This window comes from Haemaphysalis longicornis, unplaced genomic scaffold, assembly GCF_048455015.1.
Source record: "Haemaphysalis longicornis isolate Haplotype H1 unplaced genomic scaffold, Haemaphysalis longicornis Haplotype H1 scaffold_10, whole genome shotgun sequence".
Lineage (NCBI taxonomy): Eukaryota > Metazoa > Arthropoda > Arachnida > Ixodida > Ixodidae > Haemaphysalis > Haemaphysalis longicornis.
This window is the reverse complement of record NW_027526204.1, coordinates 76,715,010-76,735,738: the sequence shown is the minus strand read 5'-3', so window position 1 is coordinate 76,735,738 and position 20,729 is coordinate 76,715,010. Positions and strand designations below refer to the sequence as shown.

At 44.2% G+C, this 20,729-nt stretch overlaps 2 protein-coding genes across 3 annotated transcripts in view; one reads left to right on the top strand and one right to left on the bottom strand.

Moving 5' to 3' along the window:
* The window catches only part of LOC144158808 (uncharacterized), a 51,684-nt gene extending 43,587 nt beyond the window's left edge, over window positions 1-8,097 (top strand). The window contains exons 9-12 of one of the 2 annotated variants that reach the window (XM_077689961.1): window positions 2,649-2,780; window positions 3,694-3,907; window positions 4,739-4,817; window positions 7,308-8,097. In XM_077689961.1, coding sequence (XP_077546087.1) covers window positions 2,649-2,780; window positions 3,694-3,907; window positions 4,739-4,817; window positions 7,308-7,415 — 533 coding nt within the window. In that variant the 3' untranslated portion in view covers window positions 7,416-8,097. Of the gene's footprint in view, window positions 1-2,648; window positions 2,781-3,693; window positions 4,084-4,738; window positions 4,818-7,307 lie in introns of those variants that run through there. The other variant, XM_077689960.1, reaches the window with a different exon arrangement.
* Nmdyn-d6 (nucleoside diphosphate kinase 6) lies at window positions 8,082-20,670 on the bottom strand. Its single transcript, XM_077689964.1, has 6 exons — window positions 20,314-20,670; window positions 19,986-20,088; window positions 15,890-15,929; window positions 14,897-14,980; window positions 13,643-13,719; window positions 8,082-12,776 (listed from the first exon to the last, which is right to left on the bottom strand). The coding sequence occupies exons 1-6, from the start codon at window positions 20,515-20,517 to the stop codon at window positions 12,607-12,609; spliced, it is 678 nt and encodes a 225-aa protein (XP_077546090.1). The 5' UTR covers window positions 20,518-20,670; the 3' UTR covers window positions 8,082-12,606.
* Window positions 20,671-20,729: the final 59 nt, after the last annotated feature.

Sequence of the window (20,729 nt, the reverse complement as noted above, 5' to 3'; positions counted from 1 at the left end):
GCACCGGATTTTTTTCCCCGCATAATTCTCGCACCCCTAACTTCGCATTGACTTTTCCGAAAAAAAAGTGCGAGGATTATGCGAGTAAATACGGTACATTGCTTTATTTGGTTACATGTACATCCATGCATCGGCGGAAGGTATTTCAGGACCCCTTTAATGTTCACATGGAGTAACACACTCACAACTGTGGTTTTAATATGTCCCTTCTAGTGTCACCGCTGACGTTGTGTAGGAGGCTAAAAAACATCACACCTTTTTGGGCTGAAATGGAGTAGAGTGGGTTACTGAAGGTCCAGGCAAAGCAGGGTGTATTTTGTCTAATATTTTTTTTTAAGCGAGATGACAAGGTAGAGAATTTGCTATTCTTTTTACACACGTGCGCCAACTAGCAGGAGAATTAATGTGATTAATGCATTTGTATGGGTGTGTGAATATTCACAACATTCAAATTGTGAACTGAACAAAGTGAATATTTCATAAGGCTTCAAATTGAAATGTACTATTCAAGAACTTGAATATTTTCTAGGTATTTCGCGGTTCAAAAGCACAAAGACAGAGTTGGTTCACTGAAGTAAGATACAAAATTAAACAGGACATGTCCTACTGAAACACACGCCGACGTGTTCTTAGCACTGGATTGAACAAGTTGAACACCGAGTGTGGTGCACTTTTTTTGGCACCCGCGGTTGGCCGATGCCAACATGCACAGACATTGATTATGATGATGATGATTGCTATTGGTTTACCCTTTGTAGCGAGGTGATGACACGTCATCATTCTACACTAGCAGAGACAGGCTTTCTTGCAACGCATCGGTAACGTGTGGCTAATTGGCAAACGCGAGGGGCCTATAAAGCCCTTCGTATCTCCTTGGCCAATGCCACCTGTATGTAACATTGCCGGTCGTTTCGTATAGTTTTCATGAAGCAGCGCTGCGGCGGACAGTGCTTTGGCTGGCAGCAGGTGGAAAGGCTAGCGAGTGGGGAAGGGCAGGAGAGGGTAACAGGAAAGTGGCTGTTTTGCCATTACCAGCTGGTGCGATAGGCAGTATTACCTGGCCCTGTTGTCTTGGCATTAAGCCTACTCCACCCTGGTGCTTCTCTTACTACATTATAATGTAGGGTTGCTCAAGCTGTCCTGGTGAACACAAGCTAGATACGAAGCCATAGTCCACAAGTTTTTGGCTCTCTAATTAGGTGTCAAGTGACTTGCGAAGATTATCTTATTGTTTTTTTTTGTAAACCTCCAGTATTCATTTTATCATATAAAACGTAGAAAAATAACAAACTTGCCTAGCTTCCCTCTTCTAGACACTGGGATAAAATTTTCTTTACGAGAAGATGCTGGCACCCCAACACTTGAAAGGCTGGCTTGACAGTGCAAGTTTGTTGTCAGGCACTCGTGCCAGTTTTGGTCCGGACTCCTGTTATATATTCATATCAGGCATGAAATGCATGCCGGTGCATTTGTGCTCTTTAACAAATATTATTTAGGTGTTATTGAAACTGCGGTTTTTAATTTTTTAAAGACCAAACGTCTCACTAATCACAGCTTGTCAGCATATTCCTTCCTCGTTCCACTAATACTGAAACACTTGCGGCTGAGGTCACCACATGAGGCGAAAGTTTCCTTCTCCCACAAGAAATATTTCATCAACAAAGTTAAAAGCAGCAGGATAGGTTCTGCATTGGCTTTGTGCATGAAGCAAGAATAAGATAGGAGGCGAAACTAGGCTTCCCAGCGCGGCCAGATAAGGTTACAAGCGCTCGTCATACGTTAAGCTAGCGGCATCTGCCGCGGGGGAAGAAACTGCGCGGCCACCGAAATCAGCATTTCACTGCTCAGCCGCGGAATAAGTGCGGCCGCTATCAGTTAGTCCATCAGGTGCCGCTACCCTCTCCTTTTCCGTCGCAGCTACGAAGCTTTGCAGTCCGCCTTGGTTTTCATTGTGACATTATCTGGTCGCTCGCCCGCGCTTGTCGCAATGGGCCGTTTCGCCTCCTATATTCTTGCTCCGTGGCTTTGTGCCATAGAAAAATTTTTGCAGACCCTTGAAATTAGCCTTTCATTTTTCTAGGGAATAGTCACTGAAACATGCTTGAGGAATTGTAAATTTTGGTTGCGGTTTTCTTGTTGAAAGTTGCTAAGCGTTCGCTAGGATTTGCAACTGGTGGAACAACATAATTATTTGCTTTGAATTATAAATCACTATTTGGACATTCCGAGTATTCAGCTGACATTTCCTCTTCATGAAACCCCACTTCTTGTGTGTCACTGGGCTGCACTGTCCTTTACTGTTTCTCTTCCTGTGAGCTTGCACCAACTAGCTCGACAAGATGTCCTGTCCGGTGAATAAAAAAGAAGTGTGGGGAGGGGGGGGGGGGGGGAGAGGGGTAATTTTGTTTTTGAAAAAATAGAGGACAACATAGAATAATAATTTGTAGAAATTGTTGGGCTACCTACGTCCCCTCAAATTTGTCAGTCTGTTGACTTGAATCGTGTGAAGCAGCTGCGTCAAGGGTAGTTCATCGAAATGTTCCAACCACGTGAACTTAGAAAGGAGGCTTTGATGTGCAGTCTGGCTTCTTGAAAGGGAACAGCTGAGACACGTGCATATGCCTCTCTTCTCTTACTTCCACTTGCAGAATCTTGGTTTTCCGTGACCCCCGAAGGCATCGCCAAACACATTGCCAAGCGCTGCAAGGCTGACGTCGTCATCGACGCCTTTTGTGGTGCTGGCGGCAACAGCATCCAGTTTGCTCTGCGTAGCCGCAAGGGTGAGTTCGACTTGCAAAATGCCCGCATCCAGGCATTTCTGACCTGTCGTGCCCTTTCCCTTCTCACAGTAAACTTTGAATTTGTTCGCTGAGTTGCCTCTGTGCCAAGACACATCTGTAAATGCCCAAATGGCAGCTTGTCATTAAGGGGGACACTGCTCTTTAAAAAAAAACTTCTTTAATTTTTAAGCAAACTCTGTGAAACTTGTCAGGCTTGCTTTTTTCCCCACTGATTTCAAATGTGATATTATTTTTTGAGTAAGTCAACTAGTTCCAAGGATAATTAGAGATAATTAGTCATTTTTGGAAGAACAATAGACAAAACAGTGTTGGTCATAGCCCTGTAATCTTTGCATTTTCCAATACTATGAACCCTGGTGAGTGCAGCAAGAGGATCGGTTTCTTGACACACTGCTTGGAACTAATTTTACAGCTCATTAAACTTTGGTTTTGAAATGGGCATTGAAATGGTTCCGTGCCACTGGTGCCACCAAAGTTCATCACCGCTGTCTTGCTTGTTTCCAGTTAATCTTGATACAACAGCGGCTGCAGCAGCCTCTGTTTGTGTCACGTTTGATCGGCGTTTAATTAGTGATTTCTCAGCAATTAAGGGCATCTTCTGGTACCGAATCAGCACTAAAATGGCTATGGGAACGTCAGACTTTCGTTTGAAACCAACTTCCTGGTCGCCTTCAGTGGCCCTTTAAAGGGCTGTGGTTTTTTGGTTTTGCATGCAGTCAAGTTGTGCAACGAATGAAACCCATTACTGAGTTCTTAAATGTAGTTCTTAAATGTAGTTCTTAAATGTAGAACTTTGCACTAACCAAATTGATTCCACTAATCCTTTACAGAATCCCAAACTTACCGTTTCTGAGCCCTACCATTCGTTGTCCTCTCTCTCTCTCGTGTGCAGTCATAGCGGTGGACATCGATCCCCAGAAGATAGAGCTGGCGCGCAACAACGCCGCCGTCTACGGCGTGGAGAACAAGATCGAGTTTGTGCTCGCCGACTTCTTGGAGGTCGCCCCGGGCCTGCAAGGCGATGTGGTGTTCCTGAGCCCGCCTTGGGGCGGACCCTCGTACCAGGAGAAGGGCTCCTTTGACCTCAGGAGTGTTAAGCCGGACGTATATCCTTTTGGAGAAGCGTGTGACTTTCTGTGAAATTCTGTTTCAACTGGAAGAGAACAAATTGTCCTTTTCTACTCTGTTCAGAAATCTGAAGCAACTTGCCGTTTTGCTAGGCAGTTTGTGTTGTGATTGAAATCCTGAATCGTTTCATGGATCGAGTGTGTGTTTCCTTTCGTTTGAACAGCTTTAAACACCTTAGAAAACCATTTTTGAATTTTTTTTTGCAACCTAGTCAATCACAACTCCTTTTTCTGAAAACGAAATTTTGGGGGTTTTTTTGGATGCTTTGCGCCATTAGAACTACCAGGGGGGAAGAGAGTAATTCATTACAGTTCATATGATCTACCTGAACTAGAACCAGAAGCAGCAGAAATAAAGGCCTCTCGTAAATGTGGAGCTGTGTGTCAAAAAAAAAAAAGCCTGCCATTATTAGGGGATTGGCCAAGGAGTGGCCAATCACTGTGCAGATTTGGAGTGTCATTTGGTATCAGGGCAAAACAGATTTAGTCATACAGGGTAAGAAAAGGGAAAGTGCTCTGCTGTTACTTGGCCATTCCTTGGTCATGTCTGCTGCGGGATTGGCCACCAAACAGTAGTTGCTCCCGCAGTCAATAATTAATATCAGCGTGTAATGCATTTGGTAATTTTTGCAGCGAAAAATGCACTGCAATTCCTTTCTTCTTAATCATCTCTGCGAGAAGAAACTAACGAGGCACTGTCAGTTCTTTAGACATTTTTATTGCAGCCTTTCCGTAATTTCAATAAAATGGTTGCAGTTGCCGATTTGGTGGTTGAATCACGTTTTCTCTCCTTGACTGCCATGCTTGCACGTTCGAGACGTTTGCACTGTGCAGGAAGATCACCCCCAACATTGCACTCCTGGTCCCAAGGAACACGGATGCCAACCAGGCAAGTTCACCGTTCACGCATCTCTTTTGCGGACGCACGCAGAATGACAACACTTGCAATATTTTCACTTGTCGCCTTGTGGTCATCAAGATGGTTCAGGTAGAAGCTAAGACAGGTGTCACTGAGCTTGTTTTGGGCCCCCTTACATGGTTTAAAAGGAGAAGGTCTAATACCCCTGTTAAACTGGTGTCCGAATGTCATTCAAACCAAATGTCATTTGACTCAAATGAGGGGCTTCGAATGCCATTCAGAATCCACCAAGGCTCCGCTACAATTACAAAGGCATTTGAAAGCTTTAATAATCGCTCGCCGTGCTGTGTGGCGCTGCTGCTGTTGAGTTCTATTTTTACACAATAGCGCTACAATCAAATTAGCAGCCGTCTTTGGCATTAAAATAGTATCAAATCATAAATAACGTAAGCTTTGACACGGTTTTTGCTTAATTCTGAATCACAATCGAGGTTTTTTGTGCTGTCTGGCCACACTGGTTTGTCGCTTGCTCGCACTGGTGCTCAAAGAGTGGAATTATTACATCTTGACATCACGATTTAAGTGAAGAAAAAGTAAATGAAGTCCCACAGTTCAGAATACAGTTGAACCTCGTTATAAGAGACACTGATGTAAGAGACAAATGGGTATAAGAGACACTATTCACCCACATGGTTGGCTGCCCTATCTTTCCCATTAAATCGACCTCTTTTATAACAGACATTGGATGTAGGAGATTGGTTATAAGAGACAAGTCATCCTTGAAGTTTAATCAATAATCTTGCTTGTAACAGGCATTTTAACTTCAGATGCAGTGCCACCAGTCACTAATTGCAGTTGCTTCCATTGTGGAAACACAGGTGGACGACAGACAGGTGCAGTCGCTATTTATTATAACTTCAGCAAACACAAAGTGGTTCAGTCAGCTATGAAATGACGATGAGAAGCCCTGCCAATGGAAATGCAACTGACAGAAGTGGTTGAAGCTTATCCATTGGAGCGCGACCGCACATGCGGGCTCTCCCACTCGCGTAGCTCCCAATCAAGAAACACTGCAGATGTTGAGTCCTGCAAGCATAATGAATAGCCTGAGCACACAGCGGAAGAAGCTGTCCGCTCTGGCTATTCATCAGGCTTGTGAACTCAACATCTACGATTCATCTTCCACAAACAAGGAAAGGAAAAAAAGCCTGTAGAATTGGTTGTAAAAAACAGTGTAAATACAGTCATGAAGCAAACAAAGTTTCATAAATTCTGGGGCCAAACATTAATTAGAATGAATCTTTTGAAACATGCTGTAGCGTTCTTTTGAGCGTATTTTAGTCATACGGTGCCCATATGGAACTATGGTCTGATTTGTAAGCGAAAACATGGTTCCCTGCTTATAAGAGACATCTCGTATAAGAGACAGAAACTGCTCCCCGGTACGTGTCTCTTATAAAGGGGTTCAACTGTATTTTGTTTGTTTTAAGCACGGCAGTAACGTATTTGTTCTTGCTGACTTGGAACGCTGTGCGCGAGAGTGCCTGGATTGGCATTCGAGAGCCCCAAATGTCTCTCTCGGTGCTCAATTGGCTCGAATGTCATTTGAGCCGAATGGCATTTCAAAACCCGGTGGAGGAGCACAACTTGGCATTTGAGTCAAATGACATTTGGTTCAAATGACATTCGGACGCTAGTGTAGCAGGGGTATAAGGCCAAAAGCTTTACTGTTACAGTTACTATCATGATAATCGAGGAGCGTGTAACTTTTGTTCTGACCATAAAACTAATTTTTTTTAAGTAGGATTCAAATCTGTGTGGATGTAATTTTGTAACAGCTTTTGTACAAAATTTACTGGTCACATGCAACTAAACGTGGGGTCACTCAACCCTGTACGAGTCATTGATTTCAGTAGGGCTAACACCACAAACCTGTCTGTGTCAAAGTGGAAGGTGTGTGCGTACGTGAAGTTCAGGCTGAAAATAAAAAAACGATGTTTCTTGTTTCTGTTTGTTTAAATTCTGAACTTCTGCTCCAGCGAAGACGTTAGCTTTAGTGCACATAGTTCAGTGACGCCATCTTTAGCACCATCTGAGCAGAAATATTTTTTTTTTCTTACACAAACCAACACTGCATCAACCTAGAAATTTGCATACATTCTAAAAATACCCATTTCGCACAAAAACAAAATCGAATTCTGCGGCCAGAACGAAAAACTACGCGTCCCCTGATTTTCATCATCACTACTGAAAACATTGAAGTTCTTTCGGTTTAAGACTCTCTTGACGTTCTCGATTTAAGACTGTATTTCCCTAATTGTGTCATTGTTATTGTTGGTGTTTTAAAAAAAAAAAGAACTTTGTTTTGCACAAAAGCTTGTCCAGATGTTGTGGCAAGTCATCTCGAGCCTAAAGTTACGAACTAGTGGGGAATTGCAGGACCTGTATGCCATGCTTCCAACGGCACACAGATGTGCGCAGTCTCGCCGATGCGAACTCTTACTGTTATTTTCCTCACAGCTTGCCGAGCTTGCCGGTCCCGGCGGCAAGGTGGAGATTGAACAGAACCTGCTCAACAACAAGATCAAGACCATCACCGCTTACTACGGGGGCTTGGTTGCGCAGTGAGCTAGCGACCATGCATGCCGGTCTCATTTGCATAGTCTGCAGGGTTTTAAGACAAGCTCTTGCTGGCGAGATTAGCTGGAAGATAACAGTTGAAGCCTGCTGGTTAATGAGGCCTAGTTTTATCGCTTCATTTTGAGTGACTTGGGCGGTTGCGTCAACATTGCTGTGCAGACTTTGTGGGAATCAGCAGGAGAAAGCGATTCAGAGTCATAGTTTGGAGAGTTCCATGTTTGGAGTCAGGTTTAAGTGTCGGCTGGCTTTGTTTCAGTACGCGCTATCCCGTTTTAATACTGCTGATTGCTTGTTAAAGTTAACCATCAACTTTCTCTTTCACCACGAGATAGCGATGTCTTGTGAAGCTTAGGAAGCTTTCCTGATGTTCACGCTTAGCCATTTTATCATTAATGCCATCGCAAGATCATGCGGGAATCTTTTTATCAAATCTGTTCTTAGTACTTGCCAAAGACACATTGTACGACTTGTATAAAATGAAAGATGTGACGTTTTTTCATGGCTTCAGCCACAATCGAAGACTTGAAAAACACAGTTGTATCAGTGTTGTTCTGTGTGTACATTGTTAGTGATTGCAATTTACTTTGTTGCTGTTCCTCTCTTGACCGCAAAGGACCGGTGGGAGGCCGTCGCAAATGACAACACGAGACAATGTTGTCATTGGCAATGTCAATAAATATTTCCTTTATTGTTCATTACATAAAAATACAAAGAGTGACTCTCGTAAAAACTGTCTTTCGGCTCATTCTTACAACATACTCAGCTCTCAACATTTTTTTAACATTCTTAGAAAGTGCTCATTCCATATTTACAATCACTACAAACAACGAGACATGGTCAGCAGAAGTCAACCACGCGGTTGCAAAACTCTCGCTCAAAAGTCACGACTTGAGCTGTATTTTTGTGTATGTGCGAAAAGGGAAATAATAAAGTGAAGTACTTGGAATAGAAGTCTGCGTCTAAAATATGCACTAGGGGTGAAATATTGGGTTTAGGAACAAGGTAGAAAAAATTATGCACAGCATTTTATTTTTGTGTTTTGTACTGTTCTTGAGTGGTTTTTCCTTTTATCCATAGTTTATCGAGGTCCAGCTTTGTCGCAAAGAAAAAAGCTTGAGGAGACCAGATTTACTGGTCATGCTATGTTAGCAGTTGCTTAGTGTGTACGAGTTCATCAGGTTAGAATTTAGATTATATGCTTAGAGTTTTTTTCGGCAAATTTGTCCATGCATTTCACCGTAAAAAGTGCTTTCGAATATGCCATTCCTCCTTTGCCATATATTGTTAGTGGCTTCCGCTGAAATGACACGTGGTTGCGGGTTCGATTCCCGGCCGCGGCGGCCACTTTTCTGAGGGAGGCGAACAGCAAAAACGCCTGTGCGTACGAGATTTCGGCGCACGTTGAAGATCCCCAGGTGGTCCAAATTAATCCGGAGCCCTCCACTACGGCGCGCCTCATCGCCTGCGTTGCATCGGCGCGTTAAAACCCTACAATCAATCAATCAATCAATGTAATGACACGCTTTCAGGTTTGCAGCGTGGCATTTAACTGACTCTGAACGCCATTTACCCCATATCAACTCTGCTTCAGCAAGTTGTGAACATTAAAATGCTTTACTCTCGGATAGCACCAGATGGCATTTACAACCGGGCGATATTATTGCGGTAAATCACGCAGTAGCCACAAAAGGCACCTGACATTTTTATTTTTTTGACCCACGGCTCTAGAAATAATCTTTTACTGTAGATATTTTTACATGGTAAAATAACAAACAACACAAATTTAACTGGACAATGTACCCTCGAAAAAAAAAAATCCACAAATTCTGTACAGTGCCATTTTGAGTTATAATTGCAGCCATGGTTGCCAGATATTTGGTCATGTGTAACAGTGGCCCGACGTCGAAGCTACAGTGGCTTATTTGTCATACATATGGGCCATTTTCCTTCTCAGTGAAAGACTTGTGGATCTAAAGATTTTCCTTACGGCCAGTCAAACATCTGGGCACTATCTTCTGAAATATTATTAAGTAATTCACTGTTATGTATGTAATCGTGATTTAGTTCTGTCTTGATGTGAAGGGCAGTTTATGTGTAAAGCTTCACTTCGCAGCATTTTTGAACACTAGCTTAAATCTAGTGTACAACAAACCGCCTCAACATCCATCGATATGTAGGGAACAACTTTTTATGTGAAATGCAAGAAAGTGAGAGGACACAAATACTTGCTGTCCATACCCAGCTCCAAAAGCTGTTAGAGTTGTGGGCGATGTATTACCACGGGCACAGTGTCAATGCTATCCATACCTTTGTTTTCCTTAGCCTGTAACAGTGGGCTGTCATTGAAAAGGAACAGAAAAAAAGCTGGATTTTTTTTACTTTTAAATTATTTGCACCCGCACTTAGCCAAGGAGGTAATAAGCTTTATAAGGGATGGGGTTCCAACGATCCCAGTTGACAGCTATGTAGCCATTAGCCATCTCGAGCCCCATTCCAATTTGTGCCAGGAAGGCAAAGTAGACAGCTTGGGGAAATACAACCCGTAATCTGCAACAACGCAGGCTATTTTGCTGTCTAAACCTAAAATGACACAGGTGTTGAAGGAGCCATGAAGACAAAATACAAGTTGGGTCTATTAGAAAGACTGCTTAGTCCCGATAACAGTGATACCAATATCATCGCAATCTTCGAACAAATAACGGAGATATGAAAGAAAACGTGTGAAGCAGTCGCGACCCCCTAGCCAATTTCCCGCAACGTTTCTATGACGTCACGGAACCTTGTTTGTGCGATGGGCGGCCGCCTAACTGACCTGTCGCGACAACACATGACTGGACGTCTGTAATGGGGCCTCTAGTTCCATTTGACTGCATCACTTGAATGCTAACGTGCAGTTCGTGCACTGAAAATTATGTTTTATTGTTGGCCCGTATGACATCATTCTTGCTCATAACACGTCACTGCGGCGCAAAATTTGAAAGTTTTTAAATACTTCTTGCTTTTTTTTTTTCGTTAAAAAAACATCTGTTGGGGCTGAGTGAGATACTAAATCCTATTTCTTTCAAATTACACGAAGTTGTATTTTCTCTTCATGGCTCCTTTAAAATGCCAGGTGTTCAATGAATTTCGGAAAACGAATTCGCTTTGCTTTTAGCCAAAAACATTCCCGTGACTTTTGTATGTGAAACTGCTTTTAGTTACTTTTTTAATTGCCGCCTGATCATTATTTGCACATATTTGTCCTTTATAAATTTATGGCTTGCATTTGTTCGCTTACACGCTTTGGCGTTTTTCGTTGCTGGTGGCGTGGTAGCTATGCCATAACAATACCCATCACTTTGACGTCTACTGATCTAGATATTTATTGGATTAAGCTGCTTCCTAAGCTGTATGTCGTGCTGTCTGCGCATTGAAACACACCCGCTGTGTTCAAAAAACGCCATTAGCATGCTCGTTAGTCTTTGCCAACATCGATTTCACGCCTCGCCCGTCACCACGGAGCAAAAATATATGAGAAGAAATGGCCCATTGCAGCAATTGCGGGCGAGCGTCCAGAGGATGTCACAATGAAAACCAAGGCGGACTGCAAAGCTTCATAGCTGGAACGGCAAAGGAGAGAGCAGCGGCACCTGATGGACAAAATGATAGCGGCCGCAATTCATTTCGTGGCTGCGCAGTGAAATGCAGATCGCAGTGGCCGTGCAGTGTCTTCACCCGCAGCAGATGCTGCTAGCTTAACCTATGACGAGCGCTTGTGACATTATCTGGCTGCGCTAGGAAGCCTAGTTTCACGTCCTATCTTATTCTTGAACTGTGCGCGTCACGCATATGGATGGCCACTGTACTCGAGCACAAGTTAAGAACGGCAATAGCTCATGTAGTGTATCACTCTACCAAAGTGACGGACCCAGACAAATTGTGTAAATTACGCATGTCACACTAAAAATACTTGACGTAACGCATTCTTTGCGCTATGCGGATGAACAGCCAGTTGCGGTGATTAGGTGCAGGGGCAACTTTGTCATTCTTAATTAAGTTGTACCTGAGTGTAGTTGGCACCTGCTTTGCTCATATATATATGCTACTTTAAAGGGCCCATGCCGATAAAACACAAGTTTGATTTATTCAGAAGATTGTTTCGTTAGAATCATACTGACCCCGTTAGTAACGTAAACTTCGCTCAAATAAGCTACATAATTAGGGAAAAAAAAAAGGGAATGGCCATGCCACCCACTAGCTCAGTTCCCGCAACGGAACCTATGATGTCATGTGCCAGCTCTGCGATTGGCTGAGGCCGGCAAAAGCAAACGCAAATTAGGCAGACTTATAAGCTTGCCGAAATAGCTATTTGTGCTTACATTTAGGGCACATTCTTTTCATAGCAGTAAGAATGGTGGGGTAAGCAGTGGAAGTTACGAAAGTGCACTTAAACATAGAAGTACCGGTGCGTAGTGCTGTTGGTACTGCGAGCACTGTTTGTTTTAGCTGCACAGCACTGCGGCGTTTTGGGGTTGTCTCAGGCGACACTGGCCGATTGACGCAAGCAACGGTGTCTTACGGGACCATATTTGTCGAGCGAGCACCATGTTTCAACGAAACAATTATTTTCTGCTTTAACAAAAACAAGCCAGGTTCAAGTACAATCAAAAACAAACGCAGAAAACAGCCTGCTGCGGTATGGTGGCGCCATCTAGGTTGACTAACGGTAAACTAGTCTCGCAATCGGCTGTAGAGCGGCTTTTGTGATGTCATTGCAGATGCCACAAAAACACGCGATTTGACGGGAGAATCAAAATTTTAACGTAAATTGATTAATTTCTCAGTGAATAAAGCATTGTTTGCCTCCCGACAAGCGCTGGGGGCACCACAAAACACGAAATCTTTCGAATAAAAGAAACTTGTATTTTGTCTGCATGGCCCCTTGAAGTCATCCATGGGTAAAAACATTTTTTCTTCACTTGACCTCAAGCAGAGTTCCATGATTTCAACTGCAGCCGAAATACACATTCGTCACGTGCACACATGCTTTCTCTCTGCGCAACGGCGACTCCATACAACTCCTGCAATCCTCATCAAGCACACCACACTGTGATTTGATTTAGTATGCAGTCGTAAACTGCAAGTGTCATGTGGAAAATGGAGTGTTTCGCAACAGCACTGACAGACAAAGGGCAGCGACCTAGGTGCTTCGCTGCTCCTCTTGTTCATCTATCACCACGTGCTCGCATCGATCTAGGTCGAACATGAGCTTAGCCCGTCGCCAGCGCTGCTCCTCATTCAGGTACCAGAAGTCCTGGTCAAACTCCGGGAAGAAGAAGGCAATCTCGCGCCTCGCCGACTCCTCCGAATCTGCAAAGCAAAAGTGGAGGTGATAAGATTAACCCTTGCGGGGTACCGAGTGTGGACAGTAGATACAGGAGGGGTGCAAACAAACGATCTTTGGCTCGTTGCAAGCAGTGCAATTGAGTGTGTGTATTGGCAATCCAGGACACAAACTGTGCTACTTTGGCTCCGCAACACGCATTGAGTGCACGTGGAGCTTATTTGCAATTATCTACTCTGCTGCTAACCCAGTGGTCCTCAAGCATGAGTTGGTTGGACTAGAAAAAGTAATGGGAGAAGGGAGCGCACAACGAAGAGGGTAATGGATGTCAACTTGTGACAGTTTGCTGAAAAGCAGTTCCCTAGTGTCCCAAAAAGTTGCTGAAAAGCAGTTCCCTAGTGTCCCAAAAATAATCTGCTTATGCATTCGCCACGAATGCTTGGCTTCTCTGCGCAGCGTCGGTGTTGTGTGGGAAAGCATACTCGACACGTGCAGGGGTTGGATTGTACTGATGGGGGCAAGATAAATGTGAAGAGGAGAACATGAGTTTACACGTGCATTTTGAGCTGTTGTTTGACGACGGTTAAATAAAAGCATATAAGAATTGATGCAGTGACAGCAGGCTGGAAATGTGCTGTGGGAAGGGTTTTTCAGCTGCAGCAATGAACCAGAATGCGAAATTTTTAGACCAGTAGCCAGGAAAACATCAATTGGCTCATTTAGTGAATAGCCCTCCACCGCCAAAAAATGGTCACAAGTCTATGGCCACAGTGGTTTAGGGTTACCAAGACTTCATTAGGAAGTTTTACACATGCAATACCATGCAGCATTCAAGACGGCAGCAAAAACAACAAGCGATTTGAGGCTACTGCTAGCGGCACAAGTGACTTGCCTGATCCATGCCCAGCATTCCGAGTGTCTGTAAGTCCAAACCGCGCACGGATGGAATGTGGAGCTTCATAGACGGCCCTGCAAAAGTATGCACAAGCCGTTTTTGTGAGAGCAGTAGAAAGACGTCAATGCGCATTGACACAACTGTTGCTTCTTTTTCTTTTCTTTTTTCTTCTTCTCATGCCTGCCCTGCTCATTAAAATGGGAGGTCAGAGGGCTACACAACAGTGAAATGGCTCTCAAATTGTGAGGAGCAATAGCTGGCTAATTACTAAGTATCTAAATAATTATTACTAAGTATCCAAACGAGTGGTGTATCTTCACAATACAATTACTGGGTACGAAACATTCATGCTGACGAGAGGGCTTTCACTAGAGATCCTAAGGTCGTCAAAATTAATCCAGACCCTTCCGCTACGGTCGCCTCACAGTGCAGGTGTAGCTATGGTGCATTAACCCTATCATCAATCAAGTCAAAGTCCCTCCTCTCGGGAATAAAGAGCAAAGCCTGTCTCTCTTTGTTTCCATATTGTGATACAAAAATGTTTCCTGCCGATTGGCTACACAAGTTGCAAGCATTGGCAGCACTAAACAGTCAAACAGCAGCTTCGAATACCGTACTTTCGAGCGTATAACCCGCCCCTGCATATAATCCGCACACCCAGTTTCAGCCCACCGGAAAAGAAAAAAAAAAAATCCTTGCGTATTGCCCGCACATTTGATAGAGGAAAGGCTGCACCAAAGCTACTGCTCAAGCAGCACATCACATACTATGTAGACACACAAAGCGTATATTTAGCAAGTAGAACAGACTGACTGCAAGGCGAAAGTCACAATTCACTAATAAAATTCAGTTGTTAGAGTGTGCTCATCCTTTTTTTTTTCTTTCTTGTCCTTGAATGTTTTGCGCAATCGCTACCATCTGGAAGGCTTGGTCAGCGTTCCTGCGTAGGAGCTTCACGGCACAACGCGAAAGAAAAACCCCACGTATTATCCGCACCCCTACTTTGCCACTGAAAGTTTCGCATTTTTGGTGCAGCTTATACGTGCGAAAATACGGTAATTGCTTCGCATTGGATCACGAAACAAAGCTGCAGCTAAACTTTTTGTTTTCCAAGAACGGAGCTGCTGACTGAGGCACCTCACAGACTTCCAAGGCTTGCTTGAAGAAGGCCAGGATGCCTTCCGGAAGGTTACAATGTCTACTTCAAGTCTACAGTGCCTACTTCAGAGCTGCATGGATTGGCCTACTCACTTGAACACTTTTGTTGGACCCAGGAGGGTTCTCCACTCGCGGATCCCGTTCTCCTTGGCGAGGATATGCACCGACAGTGGTCCACTAACAGGGAAGGGGAAGAAAAGTAAATAACTTCGAGTAAAGATTTCTCGTGCAGCTTTCGCGCAGTGAAAAATATACAATTGCCTCAACGGTGCGTGTGGTGACACAACCGAAATACCACCCTCCTTTGCAAGCAAGAGATTTCATTATCATTGTTACCATTATTGTTATTATTAGTAGCAGTAATTCTGACCTGATGCTTCAGATATTATTTCAATAAGCATCACAACTCCGCAATTATACTTTTTAAGAGGCTCAGGCACATACAAGTCTTTACTGTCCCCCTCTTCTGCAGCAAGACATACTGAAGTTTTCCTGATTTAAACAGTGATTTCTGCTTGCTTATATGCCATAGAAAACTGGAATAGTCAGCCTGCACAAATTGCTGAATGTGCCGACGTTAAAGCGTTTGAAACTTTCCTTGGCAGTCAACTTATGTTCCTTGAAACTATTCGCAAGTATTGCATGGCACTTCTTATCTGATAATATCGATAGTGTTCGGTGATCTCCGTGTATTTTTAATTTGGTTTTTTTGTTTTCGTTACTTGAAAGTGAATTGATGTAAGTTTATATCTGATGTATTCCCTCCCTGTAATGACCCTCAAATGAGGCTGACACTCTGTGTAAATAAATAAATGAAAAAATAAATAATAAATAAATACATAAATACGCACACTTACACTGAACAACCGGTGGTTAAAGAAATTGGGGAAGTCGGTGTCGGTGAACTTGGTTTAGCATTCTGATTTCCACGAACACTAATTTTGAGGCACTGGAGAACCTCAAGGTCGTTCTTATCAGTTTCGAAGGTTTACATCGGGTAGGACAATGACACGAGGCAGCTGCTTTGTGACTTGTCATTGAAATAAGTGTATTATCGCACTGCACTGTGGATTTTCGAATGCCTACCTTGACATGTAGCTTGCCAACCTTTCAAAGAAGAATTTACCTGAAATGTCAAATGAGTAGCAGATTAGACATTTTTATTCTTTTTCATCAAATTAACAATACAGTGCACAGATGGCGCAAGCAACGTACAGAAAAATGCACTGAAATCTACGGAAAAAAAGAGCCACAGAGGTCGTGATGACTGAATGTAGTTTTGTTGAGTAAAAGAACTAGTGTCTGATGGTAGCAGGCCTAAATTTGCGGTAAGACACGCATTACCATCAGTGGCTCCATGGTCCTTGCTTACTGGACTATATCTGAGAGGCCAACCTAGTTTCCTGGATACAGATCAGACTCGCTTGGTGTCTACTAAGCCTTGAGGCTGTTAAATAAGCGAAAACACAACAACAACTAGCGTTTGGTGATGCACTCAACTAAATTCAAGCCCTCAAAGATGTTTCTTTTTATTGAAAGAAGGTAATAAATACTGAGAAACTTCCAAACTTCACGCTATGTGACTTCAGCACCAAGGCGACAGGGGGAATACCAAAAGCAGAGCTAGTATTTGTGTTGGCATGCAAGTGATAGGATCAAACGGAACTAGAGGCACCACTCCAAATGTTCAGTCGTGCTTCTTGGCGGTGGCTTTAGTCAACAGCTGCCAATTGCACAACCAATTCCGTTGATTGACTGATTGATTGATTGATTATAGGGTTTAACACGCCGACGCAATGCAGGCGATGAGGTGCGCCATAGTGCAGGGCTCCGGATTAATTTTGACCCGCTCGGGATCTAACGTGCGCCGAAATCTCATACGCACGGGCGTTTTTGCTTTTCGCCTCCATCAGGAAAGCGGCTGCCGCGGCCGGGAACCGAACCCGTGTCCTCGTGCTCAGCAGCTCAACGCCTTAGCCACTGAGCCACCGCGGTGGGTAACCCCCGTCTTAGTAGTTCAAAACTTACTTTAAAATTGGAACCATTATTTTTGGGTCAATGTAACCTTTTTGAATGGATGAAGCTTTCATTTCAAATTTAACTTTGTTTAGTTTAAAAGAACTAGCCTTCAGTAAACCATTCAGCTCGAATTGAGCCACAAAGGACACCTTTTAACCGAAAATACGCAAGAAGCATGGAGAAACTTCAAAATTTTGTGCTACAGTGAAGCAGCGTGGTCTAGCACTAAAAAACAGTTAGTATCAGTGTGTCAACTTCATGTTTGCATTCGAGTGATACAATCAAACAGAACTACTAGAGGGTCCACTACAAACAGCCAGTCACGTTCCTTGGAAGTTCCTTAGGTCGGAAGCCGCCAATCCAAGATTCTGCGACATCTCGGAAAAATCACGCAACAGTGGCTGAGGAGTGGCCACTACTTCATATGTTTTCCTTAATACCGTATTTTCGCGATTTTAAGCACCCTCTCCTACTTTCAGAAAAAAATTTGGAAAAAAAAGTTTGCATGCGAATCTAAGCTCTCCCTTTTCTGCAAGGAAGTGTGCGTATCCCGTGCTGCCAAGAGAGAGAGAGAGAGAGAGAGAAATGTTTATTTGAGCTTTCTGAAATGGGAGTGGTTCCCTAGTCCGGGAATCCATGAGGTGAGCAGAGAGCTTTCGCTCTGGAGGCCAGGAGTGGCAGCACAACATCCAGATGGCCGCTAACTCGCTCTGTTCATTAGCCGGAGCTGTTGAAGTGGTGCAGTCTCCGTGTTATCGTGCATGGTTAGCTAGAGTGGAGGCATGTGCACTCGCCCGCTGAAGTTGGTCGGCTCATCTCGTGTTGATGCGTCCCAACACGACACAACAGAAAACATAACACGACAGGAAAGCGGCAGAAAGCGCTCCCGTCAACCCTCAAGGTGGATTTCAAACATGCGGAAGCAGGTCCGAGTTGACGTTGCGGCCAAGTTCTTCAAGAAGTGTTAGATTGCACACCAATTCGGCGGAAGAGGAGACACCCTGCTGTGGGATACCAAGAGCAGCTTCTCAAGCCTTGTGACACAATCGAGTTGTAGTGAGAGTGACTGAGAATCAGGTGTATGCACTGGTTTCACTGTTCCTGGCTATTTTTTTTAATGTGGGCTGTGTAGAACTTTCCTTGCGCATGTCTAGTCTAGATACCGGCGGGAAAAGTAGTGGGTGTGTATGTGTGCGTGGAGGGGGTGGTCATTTTATATTTTTCAAATCTAAGCACCCCCTTCACTTCGGGCATCGCAATCATGGAAAAAAGGGGTTGCTTAGAATCAAGTAAAAATACAGTATTTTAATTATCTGTTTGCAATCATTGTTATCAAGACAAAGCATACTTATAATGAACCAAACTTGTACTTTTGTCTTTGTGGCCCCCTTTAGCAACATTAGCCTATGAAGAGAGCAGAACTAGCTAATAAAATAAAAGCTTATGACATACAGTCATAAGATTAGTGAGCAAGAACATGTGTCACTTGGTACAGGAAGCGCAGTTTAATTTGAGCACCGCACCAAATGTCATGCCTGTGTGGTGAGGAACTTCCACGGTTCTAATCCCGGCAAGAATGTCGCTGAGTGCCTTAATTAAATCTGAAATTGAACATGAGGTAGCAAACGAGGGAGTGAGCAAGCAAGCTACTATGTTGGCAATCACAGCACACAGATCTAGCTTATTCTTGGCTTAAATCAAATGTAGACATGTGCCAGGTATGCCCAAAGTAAGTGTCGGCAAGGTAAGTATCGGTTTGTCTAGCGAGGGCCATTTTTCTGGTATATCACCCGCAAGGTTATGTGCAAGCAGGCTTCTAAGTATGTCCGTACCCGGGATGCGAACGACAAACCCATTGTTTATAGAGGGAAAAACAAATATTTTCCATTGTGAGGAACACACAGCAGCAGAATGAGCGGTACAGAAGGTATTCTTTCTCGTGCGGCTTTGCGCAATGTCACATTTTAAGTGCATACGGTTGACGAGCATCCTCTCCATAACTGCTGACCACACACTGAGCTGCATTCCGAATTCCAACTCCTGGCCATTGATAACATTTAAACTGCGCGGACTTGCCCCCAACATCTCCAATATGCTATCATCCAGCGTGCCAACGTGACGTGCGACACGACGTCTAAAGAGCCACGAAGGCGTGGTATCGCGTGCAAAGCGAGCATCTCTTATCCTTACTTCCATTAGCAGCCGCGCAGACGAACTGGGTGTGTTGACATTTGGCTCAGGAAAGAGACGCAGTAAAGAGGGCTAGAGAAAGAGGCGGTAGTAACAGGGAGAGATGTCGGGCGCTTGCGGAGGTGACAAAAGTGTGCCTTTTGGCACCTTCCCTTGGGTGGCTTAGGGGCGTGTTGCGTGTACAGCGTGTGTAAACATGCGCGGTGGTGGGGGGCACGTGCTCAACGTTGCGTCTGGGGTTTATTCTGGGCAAGAAATCTTCTCGCGCGCGAGGAGAGGCGATAAGAGGCCGTTTTATCTCCGTCCGTGCGTAGCTTGAGCTCCCGGAATGCGCACCGCGGCCCCTGCAATTGGCTTTTCGCGGAAACCGCGGATGACTCGGTGAAAACGCAACGCGCGAGGAGGTAGGGGAGAAATGGGACACAAAAATACGGGTGTCGTTAAACAAGACAATTGCCGTGCCAGCTGCTTACAAACCGTCGCTGAACTGCGATTTTTTAAAAAGAAACACAGGCTGGCTGAAATGTGGAAATGGATCAAAGCTGCAGAGAAATTGCTGTAAATCACTGGCTGTGAAGATACAGCAAAACACGATTGTCGTCGAACAAAATGCGTAAACAGCCAAGCTACGGTGCTTAAACCATCCGGGTCATCGCTGAATTACCATTTTTTTACACATATACACGCTGACAGAAATAAATAAATCAAAGCTGCCAAAATTACTTCTGTTAAACACGAATTGTGAAAATGCGTTCAAAATTGGCGCTCCTAGGTAGTGATTGATGTTCTTTTCACTTATTTGTCATTTTTCCACACCGGCTTTGCAGGGAAGCTGCAGTTAAAGAACTAGTCAGAACTGGTTGTCATTATATGAGCGACGATCATGGTAGCATGCGCAGGTTTAGATCGCAACAACGAAACTTACGACAATCAAACGATACTGGACGATTAAACAAAATCCACACAAACATACCCTCGTGCTCGGCGTAAAACTTCTCCATCTGGTCTCTCGTGTACGATCCCACCTTGCTCTTGACGAAGACAAAATCATTGTCCAAAATAATCTGCCGGACTGCCTGCACCCACAAAACACGCAAAGTCAACGTTAAACAGAGACCACTTTCTCCCAAAAGAACACAACGAGAAACCGAGAAACCACAAGCCGTTCTCCGGAATACGCGCATCGGTTGCGCGAACTCGGGCGGTGGTCAACGAGCGTCAATTTACAACGATCAAGGACACTTCCTTCTCAAGTACGGCCGTCCAATTAAAGGCCCGGCCTTGCCAGATCGATGACTCACCTCCAGTTTCATCGGTATTTTGCAGACATCGGGCTTGAGAATCGCCAAAGTCAGCTGGAGCTGCCGAGTAATGCCGGTAATGCACATGTTTTTGTTGACGTGACGGTGGCGACCCCCTAATCGTCCGGCGAAGATGCCGCAAGCGCGCCTGACGATATGCACGCTGTGGAGTGGAAATGCACGCGCGGCACGCACCGCGAACATCTGTGGCGTACGACGTGCCAGCTGTCACGACTTAGTCCACAATACAACGCTTAACTCGCTAAGCTTCTTCTGTATACATTAAAAATATGTAATATGGTGTTAACTTCAGTATCCCATTTCCAAACAGCTAGCAGACGATAATTTACATTTCAAAAATCCGCTGTAGTTTTAAAGCGACGTGTCAGTACCACCACCTAGCGGTCGTTTTGTTT